The sequence below is a fragment of the Urocitellus parryii genome, chromosome 2, assembly GCF_045843805.1.
Source record: "Urocitellus parryii isolate mUroPar1 chromosome 2, mUroPar1.hap1, whole genome shotgun sequence".
In the NCBI taxonomy this organism is placed as follows: Eukaryota; Metazoa; Chordata; class Mammalia; order Rodentia; family Sciuridae; genus Urocitellus; species Urocitellus parryii.
In genome coordinates, this window is record NC_135532.1 from 11,998,013 (window position 1) to 12,012,683 (window position 14,671).

The 14,671-nt window shown below is 38.7% G+C and overlaps 1 protein-coding gene across 16 annotated transcripts in view; it reads left to right on the forward strand.

Moving 5' to 3' along the window:
- Positions 1–14,671, forward strand: part of Dock9 (dedicator of cytokinesis 9) — a 276,339-nt gene that overhangs the window by 120,010 nt on the left and 141,658 nt on the right. For all 16 annotated transcript variants that reach the window (XM_077795132.1, XM_026399592.2, XM_077795143.1 and 13 more), the window contains exon 2: positions 6,356–6,472. In XM_077795132.1, the coding sequence (XP_077651258.1) occupies positions 6,356–6,472 (117 nt within the window). The remainder of the gene's footprint in view (positions 1–6,355; positions 6,473–14,671) is intronic.

The window sequence follows — 14,671 nt, forward strand, 5'->3', positions numbered from 1 at the left end:
CTCAGTCCCTCCTGACACAGAGTGCATCAATACTCAATTCAACTTTTAATGTAAGCATCTATTTATGTTTTCTTTGGGCTCAGCCCTTGAATTTCAGTGTCATCTCTATTGTACAGTTTTCTCTATGTTAGGGCTTTTTTTTTTTTTTTTTGGTGCATCTCCCCACTATTGTTGTCTGTTTTTATTTCGTATGTTCCTGGATAGTAGAGGAAAGTTTTTGTAAACAATTGATATAATTGAATATATGTGACTCATTAACCTAAAAATATAAAGGGAAAATACCTTGTCATGCAAGCAGTATATTTAATAATAATAACAGTAAGCTACATTTATTATGTATCTACAATTTGTCAGGCTCTGCCTTTAATATGCATTAACTCCGCTGACCCAATAGCAGCCCCTTATGACTGCAAAGCTCAGCTCCCCAACTCACTGAACTGTCTTGCCTTTGATTTGACCAACAAATCAATTTGTGTTATCTTCGCTATCAGGTATCTGCCTAACCAGGGCAGATCCAGGTTTTGTGAGAAACCATAATTTAAAAAAAAATTCTAGAAACCTCTTTAAGAAAAATAAAAGATTTGAAATCTAAATAAAATTTGAAAATTGAAATAAGGCTAAATATTTATTTAGAATTTGAAAAGAAACCCCTGCAAACTACAAATTTTAAAAAAGCTAACCTAACCCAGCAGTTCAGGAAAAGCAACATGTTTTATCAATGAAATCTGGACATACCTCTGTAATACTTTCTTCCCTACATATTTTTGGCTTCATGTTCTTTGATCACCTCTTCATATGATTATTATTTTGTGTTGTCATTCTTTATTGCAAGGACAGATGATTCAGTGTTTCCCTTGGTGTGATTAGTCAAGATTCATATGGCATCCTTGAGAGTTTAGGAAAGTTTCTTCCAGCTTCACATTTGGTAATGTCATAGGAATTTTTAGAATTGGAAAAATCTTTATTAAGTTTCTTCCTAACTTAGTGAGCCATATGATTTGGGGGGCATTTTCAGTTAACTAATCTTATATATATACACCACCAAGTAGTTCTCTGGTAAGCACCTTAGGAAGTGTCCTTATCTCCATAAATCTTTCCTCCTGCACTTCTGTGTCATGATGTTGGCTGGACAGCGTACATGTTCCCAGAAGTTGCTCTAAGCCAAGATGCCCAGCAACCATTAAACTATACTGGGACCCCCTAGAGAGAGTGCCACACAAGTAAGGAGCACTAATTAGCCTCACAATAACTATGTCTCTGGGTCCTGGCTTGGGTGGTGAGGTTGCACAGAAATAACAAGGTCCAGCCCTGCCCCAAGTCACTGATAGCGGAGGTGATGAGCTGTTCGAAGGTTGTTGTACCCCATGGTCCAAAGAGATGCATTCCTAGGATTGCAGCTATCCAAGTAGCAATAGGGGAAAGGTAAGCTGTCTCTCCTTGGGTTGAGGGAGGTGGTTGAAAAGGGTCTGGGGCAAGTCTACTTTAACTTTTTCACCATATTTACTCTCTGTGTAAGATTTATTTTTAGAGGAAGAACTCTGATGCTACAATGATGTTTGTAGACCACTGGCTGTAGGGGCTTGAGGATTGTAATAGTTTGGAGGTGGGAGGGAGGTGATTCCAGGAGAGGGATGCCAGGAGGAGGCTCATGTCAGAAACAATGGATGCAGCATTGCCTGCTTCCTGGGCCCAGGGCTTAGAGGCTCATACCTGACTAAGGTGGGCTCCATTGTCAAGTTAGGGGTTCAGACCTTTGTTCCCCCATGATTCTCATTCTTCATTCACACTTGTGAAGCACCACTTCCTTAGTAAAGTGAGGAAACTTCAGGACTCACAAATGGCAGTTGGCTCACCCTCCTCCCTTAACTCAGCACCTCTCCTGGTCTTGGGTTGGATGTTTACAAGCCTGCCTCTCCTACTAGTCTAGGGCTTCTTAAACTCAGTTTCATATAGTCATTCTCCAGAACATTACAGCCACCCCACAAAACTTAATGTAAGTTTGGAGAGCAAGTCGTATCCACATTTTATGGGGAATGAGAGATCAAGCCTAGGCTCTCCAAGGGGTCTGTAACCTTGAGGAGATTATGAAGCTTAGCATTGGGTTTGTTTGTTGTTCCTCAGTGAATTTAAAAATTCTTATACCATTCCTGGTTCATCATAGATGTGAGTTCCGTAGCATCCCTGGAGAGTTTGTTCAAACATCCCTGGAGATCTGGTACCCCTCCTGGATTTTCTGATTCAGCTCTGGTGTGAGACCTCAGAATTTATATTTGTAACTAGTTTGTAGGAGATGCTGAATCAGCTGGAACCCACTTCTAGAACCTCTGTTATAGACATTTTGTGGACCCAAAGTCACATGGTATCTCTCCCTTTTTGATTTCGTAAGTGGCAAGATAAATGAATGTTCATAGTCAAGAACTTCCTATCTTTTAAGGTGAAGGACTTGTATATAGCTTGAGTTACATTCTTCATACACTATAAAAGTAGCAGTTAACCCAGTATAAGTTCTTGGTGTTGGCCATCCGCCGCAGTGCCTAGGGAAACACAGCACCCTGGAGTATTAAAAATCAAACTGATGAATTCTCAGGGCTTCAAAACATGGTGGTATGAGGACCTCTGCGTAGGTTCATGCACGAGTGTCATTGATTTGGGTAATTCTGGGTTTCTTTTGAAGATAAAAAGTTAAGAACTTTGCCCTTGGAGCTTTGTTATCAGTGGAATAACTGAACCTGAGCATGGGCTTTAAAGCCAGGACCATGTGTCAGATCTGTGTTAAGCCTTTCCTCTAGACCAGGAGTTGGGGATTGCTAGTCTGATAATTAGCCAGTCTTCATTTTGCTGCTAGTGAGATGTTCTTGCCCTCAATCTTAATGGGAGCAATCAGTTCTCTATCCCAGTGGGCTGTCCCCTCCTGCTCCTGTGAGCGTGGGGGAAAAGCTTAGTGGCACTGAAGAGCAGTGAACAGCTGTGGCAGTGAATCATCCATTTAAAGAAGAATAGAAAATAGGCCACTATCCTCTTATCCCATGGTTGAAAAGAGCAGCATGACTTCCCAAGGATCCATCTCTAAGTCCAAGTCTGTCTTCTGCCATTTCTTTATGTTTCTTCTTTTTCTCTCTTTATCTTCCTCCTCCTCTTCCCTCATCTCTGCCTATGCACCCTAAGGGGCCTATCTGCCACCCCACCCCCACCCCTGTGGCTGTGTCTGGTCCCTTTTCCTTTCCTTCCCTCACCACTTTTGATTCCCAGCCTTTCTCCTCTGAAAGTTCCCTCCTCCCCCGCCCCACTCAAGGCCTTCTGTAGAAGGCAGATGCTGTGACAGTTTTGTAGTTGAAGCAGGAGTTTTTTGCTTTCTTAACGTAGGAGACAGGTGGGTCACTGTCAATAGGCCCTTTTCTCTGAAATCAGTCATTCTGCTGTGGACCTTGCTCCCTGCAGTTACCGAAGATCTCTACCCAATCAGGTCATTAGGAGTCAATTCATAAAAGTGACCTTAGGTTTTTTTTTTAAGTTTGAATTTTTACATTCCTTGATACAGGTTATTGCTCCATGATATTTCCTGATTGTTGATATCAGCTTGATGAGCATCCTCTGTCTTTCACAGAAATAGTGGCTTATGAACTCTCTTCCACGTTTACTCTGATCATTCACTAGTGAGCACAGAGGGTTAAAAGGCAGTCCAGTGTGGGAAAAGAGGGTTTTGTTTGACAAAGGGCTATGTCCTAATTCAGCCCCCCTGGAAACTTGGTGGGATGCTTTGGAAAATTAGCTGATTTTGTGATGAGCCTCACTTGTTGAGTCGATTGTGATCTGACTGAAAAGCCCTTGAAAGAGAGACTCTGGCACACAAAAGCAAGGTATTACTAATAACTTTGCATCCAGTCATTGAATATCCCTAAGGTACATTTAGGGGAAAACAATGATTTGTATAATTATGAATATTTTAAAGTCATTAAACCTTGTAAGCAACCCAAGTTTAGTCAGATAGGTGAGAAACAATCATTAAATACCCTTAAGAGTTGTAAGCATGATATCTTTATTTGTCTATAGGAAGGAAAACATATTAGTAGTTCAACATGGAAACTTAATATAAAGAGTTATTAAATTGGTGAAAGGTTATTTACTACTAGTAAGTAAAGATAACTCCAAAGCGTGAGTCAGCAAACTATGCCATTGGGCCAAATGTGGCTATTGCCTATTTTTTGTAAATAACACTTCCACCTCCATTGGTTTCTTTATTATCCCTGTTGCTTTTTTGCCGTGTGCTTATTTGGGTTTTATTAGGAATATGGAAATAGTTCCTAAGGAAATCTTGTTAATTATGGCATCCATTCATTTTGCCAGCTAGCCTTAACTGACTGATTACTAAATGCAGTACAGCAAACAAAAATAAAGGGATGAATTTTATTCTTAAATTGAATTCATATATTTTGAAGAATACTTTTTTCCTGTTACAATTCTTATTTTAAAAATAATTTCTTTGTAAAAGTTTTTTTGAAAGTAAAGACAACGTGATGTTATATTTTGTAGGAATTAACCTACACTTACATTATTACAAATTACCTAGACTTTCACTGTATATAAATTAGTTTCTGTCCATCACACATATTTTGCCTAATTATAATTGTGCAATTGTTTGGGCATGGCATTTTTTTCTTAGAATGTCAAAACTCTTGGTAGAGTCTGCTTAAGTCAAGTAATTGAAGTTAAATATGAGCATTTATCTGTATCTTAGGCAGAGCAAGCTGACTGTTGCCTCAGAGTAATCCAGAATCTCAAGGACTGAACATAGCAGATAGTTTCATTTTTGCTTATGGGTATTTCAGTGCCTGTTTAAGCTGGCAGCCTTCTACAGGGCAATTCAGAATCCAGAGGCCTTCCATTTTAGGGCTGCACACACCCCCACCCCTGCTTGGGCTTCAAGGCCACTGTTGGATCCTGTGTGTGTGGCTGGCTGTGGAAAGTGGGGATGGGAGGGGGTCATGTGGGAATCTTATGGGCCAAGGTGGCCATGTCCCTTCTACTTGCATGCCACTGGCCAGAAAACCATCATTTGACCATAGCTAACCACAGGGAGATTAGGTATATTGGAAAGGAAAGGATACAGGTTTGGAGAACACATAGCAGTCTCAATCACAGTTCTCAAAGTAAATGCCACATACCAGATGCATGTTTGTTTTTTTGGTTTTTGTTTGATACCAAGGGTGCATAACCGCTGAGCCACATCTCCACATTTATATTTTGTTTAGAAACAGAGTCTCACTGAATTGCTTAGGGCCTTGCTAAGTTGCTGAGGCTGGCTTTGAACTTGTGATTCTCCTGTCTCAGCTTCCTGAGCCACTGGGATTACAGGCTTGTGCTGCCGTGCCTGGCCCAGATGTCTTTAATGTATTTCCTATATTTGAATTGTCACTCTAGTATAGATAGCATTTATTGAGATCATGTATATCAGATGATTTTTTAATTAAATTTCGAAGAATAATCTTGCAATAACTATTGATAAAATAGATTGTTACTTCTGACCGTGTGTGTGTGTGTGTGTGTGTGTGTGTGTGTGTGCCTATTTTAACATTTGACATATGGTACTATAGTTGAGTATGTATTTCCACCCCTAAATTAGCTCGATCAGTGCTTTGCACAATGAAAGTGACCATAAATATGGTGACAGTGATACTGTAGAAAAGAGATTGTTTTTATTGAGAAATAAATTTTGGAAATAGCTAGAAAAGGTATATTATCTCTTCCTTCCCAATTTGTTTTCTATTCAGTGCATGCCGGAGATGAATATTCATGTCCCTTAGGGTTTATGCTTGCCTGGGTATATGCTTGCCTGGTTTTGATCAAGCTCATATTTTTCTGTGTTCAGGCATTATATATGTAAGTATAGAGATCCTTCAGTAGGGATATTTGGAGACTCAGGGTTCCATGGAGCTTTGCATGAAATAATCTTGTGGCCATATTTAGGTTTTTTGCCAGGAGGGATGAGCCTTCATTGGCAGGCCTTGGCTGGTTTCCCTAATCAGGGCAGCTCTGGCAGACCTGAAGACTTGGAAGGGGACCAGTCTAGCCATTGGTGACCCAAGAAATAATTGGAAGTCTTGAAGAATGCAAACCTCCTTTGTGCTCAAGTAACTGAATAAGTGTCATTCTTAAAGACAGGGTACAATTACAATGTAAGGGGTCTTGTTTTCCCTTTGAAAACAACTTTTCTCGTTTGTTTCTTCCAATAGCAAAACTAATACATAAATTGAAGAAAAGTTGGAAAACATATGGTGTATAATGTATAAAGATTTTTAATCTTGAGAAATTGAGTTTATCTATAAAATGTTTATTTGATTTATTTTTTGTCTTTCAGGCCAAGCCAAAGCTAATTGAGCCACTTGATTATGAAAATGTCATTGTCCAGAAGAAAACTCAGATCCTGAACGACTGTTTGAGGGAGATGCTACTCTTCCCTTATGATGACTTTCAGGTAAGACTTGGGTTTCTGTCAGCAGAATCATGTACTGATCTTTACAAACTTTTCCATCTCTTGATTTATTCTTTGGTTAGTTAATTAGTGGTTTTTAAAAGGTAAAAAGATGTTATTCGAGAGAAAAGTTATTATATACTTCCTTCATATAGTCATATTTTGAGTGATTATATTTTTGCATATATATTCATAATATGCAAAAAGGAGTGTATCCTGTGTGATCTTGAATAAAAGTGTTAAGACTCTGGGTTGATTTAGTGTGCACAAGTCTCTCTCAAGTCTTATGAGATTGTTTTAGATTCAGATTTTTGACCAAGTACATCAGTCAAAATCTCAAGTACACTGGAGATTTATGTCACTTTTCCTTTTAGGGTGACACTTAGGGAGCTTGCCCTGAGAAGCCCTGAACTGTGTATGGGCTCCCAGAGAAGGACTTGGGGCTAGCAGGAATGTCATGAAGTCTGTACTCTGTGTAATATGGGTGCTGTTCCTGGGAGGAAATGTGGAGGACTTGGCGGCTCCTGCTGTGAGTTGCCATCTGGGTTCATGTGTAAAGTCTTTCTGCCTGTGGCCTGTGCAGAATGACCCACTGAAAGCTTTGAGGCAGCTTAGGGGCAAGGACAACAAGCCTTCCTCCAGCAAACCCCATGGTGTTAGGTACCCAGCAACACAGAGCCTCCTCAAACTGTTCAGAGGTTCTAGTTACTGGACTTCCTCTTCTGAGACCTGGTTTTGGCACTTCCTCCTTCTCTACCTCCATATTCTTACCTAGAGGAAGAGGAGGAGGAGGAGGAGGATTCTTCTTCTTGTTTAATTTTTTTTTTTTGTAGTTGTAGATGGATGGAATGCCTTTATTTTATTTGTATATGGTGCTAAGGATCAAACCCAGTGCCTCACACATTCTAGGCAAGCACTCTGCCACTGAGCTAAGCCTCAGCCCACCCGGATGCTTCTTTACCTGGTGCTGTTACCATGCAAACCTTGTCTTTATGAACTGAGTTGCCTTATCTTTCAAACTTCATTCTTTTTTATTTAGTTTTAAAAATGCTTTCCATACATAAAAATAAATAAGTGAAACAGGGAACTATAGAAATAATTGACATTAAAAACCTCCCCCAACCTTCTTTGCAATGCCATTCCCAGAACATAATCTTACTCTTATAACTCACTTCATCACTTCATCATAACCAGTGTTTTCATAGTGAATTGTCTGTAGAACCTTCCATTTAATGACAATTGTTAAATTATAATCCTGAAGTGTTTTTTTTTTTTTTTGGAGGATGGTACCAGAGATTGAACTCGGGGGCACTCAACCCTGAGCCACATCCCCAGCCTTATTTTGTATTTTATTTAGACATAGGATGTCACTGAGTTCTGTAGTGACTCATTTTTTGCTGAGGCTGGCTTTGAACTCATAATTCTCCTGTCTCAGCCTCCTGAGCTGCTTGGATTACAGGTGTGTACCACTGTGCCTGACTCTGAAGTTTGTTTTTTTTCCTCTACTAAATTTAAGAGACTCAAACTTACAACAAACATGAGAATTTTCTCAAATGTTTTCTCTTTCTAACTTGCTAAAGATACACGCACTTAAAAATGACTGTTATTTAGTTCATTCCTGAAAAAAATAAAATAAAAGGAATACCATGGGAATTAAATCAACCATTTGTGCGATGTTGCTGCCAAAATGTGTTCCATTGGTAAATGGGTTCAGAACATGCCAAAAAATACCATGCTTTGAAAATTTAATTTCATGAATAGGGCTACACAGCTGAAGGGCAAATAAAAGGGCATTCTAGAATGACTCTTTTTGCCTGGGAGTTGTCAACAAATGCAAAGCAAAATCTAATGATTACAAGTTATACTCTCTATTGACAAATTTTTCCTGTAGCATTCTTTGAGGAATCAAAAGGTTATCTCGAGTTCTCTGAGCATAAGAATATGTGTTCTTCATGGTATTAGCTAATTAGCAAAACTTTTTGAATTTTGCTACCAAGAATGCAAAGTTTTATTTGCAGGCTTGAGATAAAATTACCTAGGAAACCCAAAACAGAAACAAAAAACCTCCCACATAGAGTTGATTTAGTTTCATCCTTTCTCCCAGGGCCAAGGAACCTGAATAGTTAAGCAGTTACAGAATCAGACCAGTGAAACTTTGAAAAAACTGTCCCTCTCACATGTAACTTCTCCTGTGATACCAGGCAGGTATTCTAGGAATGGCAAAGAACTCACAGCATAGTTGGCTGAGGGTGAATGAACAGGTTTTATTTTCTGTTTGGGGAAAGTTTTTACAAAGATAGAGGAGCTTGAATTTCAGCTGTGACTCCTAGTGTAGTAATTGTTTTGGACCCCACTTAAGTTTGGGCATTATTATTATTTGTTTTCTTACTTTGTCATCAAGCAAGGCTATTTACACTGTGTTTTCTTGCTAATTGTCTTAGTAATGTTAATAACTGCCTCTTAATCTGGATGAGTAAAATGTCTTAGCAGTGTCACAGAATGCTAAGATTCCTCTGTGTGTCTCTGTTTTCTTAATCAAAATAGGAGCACAGCATTGTCAGTATATTGTTAGAGCCTGAGGGAACAAATCAGATCAGGGGCAAATATCTTATTTCATACAGAAAAAGGATGACATATAGATTAGGAAATGAGTCAAATATTGAGCAAAGTGCTTATTGAGGAGTAATTTGCAATAATACACTGAAATGAACATTGGTAAATAACTACTAAAATAATAGAATTTGGCATAAATTTCTGCCAAATACATTCAAAATGATAATTTACCAAAATGGAAATGTGAGTGACGATGATGCTTTTTGAACATTTAAAAAATTTTTTTTTTAGTTGTAGATGGACTCAATATCTTTGTTTATTTTTCTGTAGTGCTGAGGATCAAACCCAGTGTCTCAGTGTCTGAGGCAAGTGTTCTACTATTGAGCCACAACCCTAGCCCGCTTTTGAACATTTTACAAGGGTGCACATGTTGATACTGAGCCCTGTTGGTCAGATCCCAAGGACATCTAGGTGTTCTCTGAAAATGAATTGTGTGGGGAAAAGATTGTCAGATATATTTGCCTAAGGATGGAGGAAAGGTGTTAAAACAAAAAACCTGAGAGACATGAAGTAAATGTGGATTTTAAGTAATCAAAAGAATAGTTCTCAATTGTCAGATGGTTATGAATGAAGTGTCATCTGCTGTGGCCAGGGACAGGGTGCCATGGCTAATCTTTTTTCAGAATCAAATCCTGGTGTGCTAACATTTACTAACATTTGTGCATTCTTCGCTGTTGGTATCAATCCACTGACCATATATCTGGGTTTTAGACTCCTGTGGTTGCCATTCATATTCATAAAATTAAACTTTGGTATAAAGAAACAAGGAATAGTGTTTGTGTTAGCTTTTTGTTGCCGTGACCAAAAATCACTGACCTAGAGGAGGAAAAGTTTATTTGGGGTTGTTTTAGCAGAGATCAGGTGACTCCATTGCTCCAGGCCTGAGGTGAGGCAGAACATCATGACAGAAGTGTGTGGCAGAAGAAAGCTGCTCAGCTCAGGGCAGATAGGAAACAGAGAGAGGGAGAAGAGCCAGGAACAAAATATAGTCTAAGGGCACTCCCTCAGTGACCTACTTTCTTCATCCTTGCCCCACCTGCCTATGGTCGCCACCTAGTAGTTGATTCAGATTATTAATCCATCAAATAGATTCCACTGATGTGGTTACAGTACTCTAATCTAAACATCTTATCCTTGAATGTTCTTTTTTTTAATATTTATTTATTTTTATTTATTTATTTTTTTAGTTTTAGGTGGACACAGTATTTTTATTTTTATGTGGTGTTGAGGATCGAACCCAGTGCCCCGCGCATGCCAGGCAAGCACGCTACCACTTGAGCCACATCCCCAGCTCCTGAATATTCTTGAATTGCCTAATACATAAGCTTTTCAGGGGACATTAAAGATCCAAACCATAATAGTGTTTGTATGAAAGGATAAAAACAACAGGTTATATTTCGCTTCCGAATATACTTCCAAAAGACTCAAAAGCAAGGACACAGAGATACTTTACACCATGACTCCGTGGTAGTCACAATAACCGAAAGGTAGAAGCAACTCATGTATCCATCCTTGGATGAATGGATAAACAAAATATGGTGTTTACATGCAGTGAAATATCATTCAGCCTTAAAAGGAAAGGAAATCCTGTTATGTTTCATTGTAGATAAACCTTGAGGACATTATGCTAGGAGAAATAAGCCAGCCACCAAAGGACAAACACTTTAAGACTCTACTTCAGGAGCTACTTAGAGTCATCACAGGAACATAACAGTGGTTGCCAGTGTGCAGGGACAAGGGCATGAGACACTGATGAGTCCATAGATTGTCTTTGGGAAGATGAAGTTTTGTGGACTGATAGTGGTAAAAATTGTACAAGAAGAGCTGGGGCTGTAGCTCAGTGGTTGAGTGCTTGCCTAGCATGTGTGAGGCACTGGGTTTGAGCCTCAGCACCACATAAAAATAAATAAATGAAGGTATAAAACATAATTTAAAAAAAAGAATTAATGCTGAATAAAAAAAAAGATTGTACAACAAGAAGAATATGCTTAACAGCACTGAACTGTGTACTTAAAAATGGTAAATTTTATGTTTGATGTGTTTTGCCGTAAAGTTTTAAAAAAAGAGCATGCAGGTATAGGGTTTCTGGGATGGGGGTGAACTCACATCCCTGGAACCGTGCAATGTCAGAACCAGGAAAGGTTGCTCAGGTGCATTTCCTACTGACATTCATGATGTATTATCAGTAGCCATCTTAGGAAGAGAATTTAAAATGAAAGATGGGAATACAGAGCAAAGACTGTTACTAATTGACAGTCCTAGAAATTTTCCCTTCTGGAAATGTTTAGATGCAAGAGAATCCTAGAGGGTTCTCAGCATTGTATAGAAAAATGTGGTTAGTCCATTTGCCCTTCAATAACATCCTGATTTTTATTTTTCCTCTGGTTCTTTTCCTATTCTACTTACATGAGACTGATAATGATCTACAAACCACTGACCTGGAGAGGAAGCCAAACCCCACTACTTACAAAGGCCTGGAAGTCCCTGATCTCATTTCCCATCTGTCCTTTTGAAAAGAAAATATTTTTTTATGGTGTTTTGCCTTGCTTTTTTATATATGCTGCCAAAAAAAAAATCTCTCAATACTTTGTTTTTGGTTTTCTATTGAAAAGTGCTCTTTTTATAAATTCCCCAAAATTTCTGTCAGTTGGAATGTAGTAGCCAACAATGTAGTTTTCTGTGAACATTGTGGTTTCTGAGATTATAGTTTATGTCCAGTATTGGAAATACCTGAAAAATCCAGATAAATAATATTACTGAATTGATGTTGGTCAGACTTTCAGGAGATAATAATTTTAATTCTATAATGCCTTACAGAAAATTATGCCTTACAGAAAAGTGACTGATTTTTTTAATCGTTAAATATGCCTTCAAAAGTAAAATTTACTTTTCAGATAGCACTGATCAGCTAAGTTGAAGAATCTATTTATTTAATTTATATTAATAGTTGTACTTGTGCAGATTTATATGTTGCTGAGACCATGAATATAAGACAGAGTCCCTGTTTTCATATTGCTCAAAACTTAGGAGAGAACATAAAGGCATGTAATACCATTAATAATAAGCAGGAGACTTAAAATCAAGTGCAATGTCATGACATAAATCAAGTCCTGTGGGAATCTATCCTAAGATTGTCAGTTTGAGAGTTCAATGGTACATCCCTTTAAGAGGTTGGAAATGCAGAAGTGTAGCCTGAGAGAGAGGTCAGGGTTAAAGGAGAAGATCTGGTTTATTCATGGAAATATGAGAGTATTCCATGGGGATTGAAGCTTGGGGTGCCCCCTCACTTAAGAAGATGGGCGGGAGGTGCAGAGAGAAAGATAGGTTAAGAACCAGGAAACCAGACAGGGGCAGGTGGCTCAGCAGTAGAGTACAAGGCCTGTGGGGATGTTGGGAATGGGAATGAAGGTTGTATGGACGCCAGGAAAAGAGTAATTTAGGAACATTTCTAATCACTGTTACCTTGACTGTTTGATTTAATTATTTATATTAATTCTTTCTTTTTTAAAAAAAATTTTTTAGTTGTTGCTGAACTTTTTTATTTTATTCATTTATTTATATGTGGTGCCGAGGTTCAAACCCAGTACCTCACACAAGCTAGACAAACACTCTACCACTGAGCCACAACCCCAGCCCCTTAATTATTTGTTAAACATCTTGCTTTGCTCAGCAAAATTGGAACTGTGCCAGTTCAGCATTATTTTCCTCAATTTAAGAAACAAATGTTGGATGAAGTTGAAAATTGCTTCTGGAAAGCAACTTTTGTATCAGAGTCCAGATCAGCAACTGCAAAAATGCATTGAGGAACTATAATTAACTTTTAATCTGGGCCCTCCTTTCTAAATGAGGGCGGTAGCCACATAGGACAAGAGGGGAATCTGGCAGTGAGCCCTGCCATCTAGTGAGGTTCAGCAAACCTAGCACCCCAGGCGGGGACTACATCTTGCTCACTGACCTAAGGATTTCCATCTGGAGACTCGTGCTCTTTACAGGCAGGGGAGCCCATTTATCAGGGAGGGTATGTGGATACCTGTGTCTCGGTGCCCCCTGGCACACAGCTCTAGGTGATGTGACTGACCATGTCAAGTTAGGAGGCTGGGGATTCACACCAAATGCCACAGGCATTGCCCTGAGGAGTGGGATAACTGTGGTGACTCCTGCTAAAACAACAGAGTAAAAGGCTGTTATTTTTTTCTGTTTACAAAGCATTTCATCATTTTCCTCACTGTGCTAAGGTAAGGTAACTTCCCTTCCCCCCTTTTTATTGTAGCAGACGCCATGTGACATAATTTTTGTTCCATGAAATACTTGGGAAACTTCAAGATCAAGCAGGAAGTTGAGATTGACTGTATAAATAACTAGATACAATAGAACACAAATAAATAAAATGTTACATGTACAAATGAAGGAAATCTAGGATTTTATTCTCTTTTGTAGAATGAAGGGCACTAGATGAATCCAGTATTTTTGTATTCTCTATGTCAGGTCATATTCTTTATTTTTCTACCATTTTTCTTCTTTCTTCTAAAAAATGACATTTAGCTCCCATCTTAAATAGATCAAAGGGATTAAAGTTTTTTAGTTGGTAGAATTGGAAAAACATAGATCTAAGGAGGGGAAGAAGCAAGTTAGGATAGAAGATAGAGCAGGTAGAAAGGGACAAAACAGAGTGGCCGTGTCTCACAGTCCAGGTTTAAAGTTCACTTTTACATCATGACTTAAAATTCCAGATTAAAACTCATCTTCCACATACTTTGATCACATACAACACTATTAAATTAATTACCAGACCTTATTTAACCACAGTCCGTAAATAACCTTGCTCTTGACCTGGGCCTAAAGAAAAACAGTTCAGAGAATGCTTTTGCTCAACAAATAGATTTTTCTTTTATTTATATTTTTAGGATTCAATTACTCGATCCATATGTCACTCTCCTTGATGAAACCCTCAATACTCGCAAGTGTAGTACTTTTTAAATTCTCAAAGTAGAATGATGCAAAACCCTGACAGGGAAATTAATAGAGATTTGTCATCAAATCTCTATTAAAAAAAAAAGAAAAGAACATAAAGGAGAACTAAAAAAAGAAAAGAACACAAAGGAGAACTAAAAATTCCCTCCTAGATCACATCTCTACTATAGCTTTTTTACACATGTAATTCTGTCTTGCTAAGGAGAAGCCGTCCATTCCTCTCCAACACCCACCTTCTGCACCTTGATTTCTGTTAAAATCAATCTCTGCCTTGGTTTGGCCAGTCCTTAAATTCCTATCTGAAACAGCTCAAGGATCCTGATTTGAGTTCAAGTGTCCTGAGTTGAGTTCCACCTCACTTTTGTGGCCTCCTCAGGAAACCCCTTCCTGGTGACAGAAGGACATTTCCATCTCCCAACACTGCCACACTGAGGACCAGGCTTCCACGCATGAACCTTTGAGGGATACACTTAACCCAGACCCAAACCATAAAACCATTTCATTTAGAACCCTTTGTGATTGTAGTTCAGTCCCATTTTGAACTGATTGCCCATTCAATCATCCAGCATTTATCTTATGCTAAGTGTTGTGTTGCGTGTTGGAGAAGCAAAGGTGAAC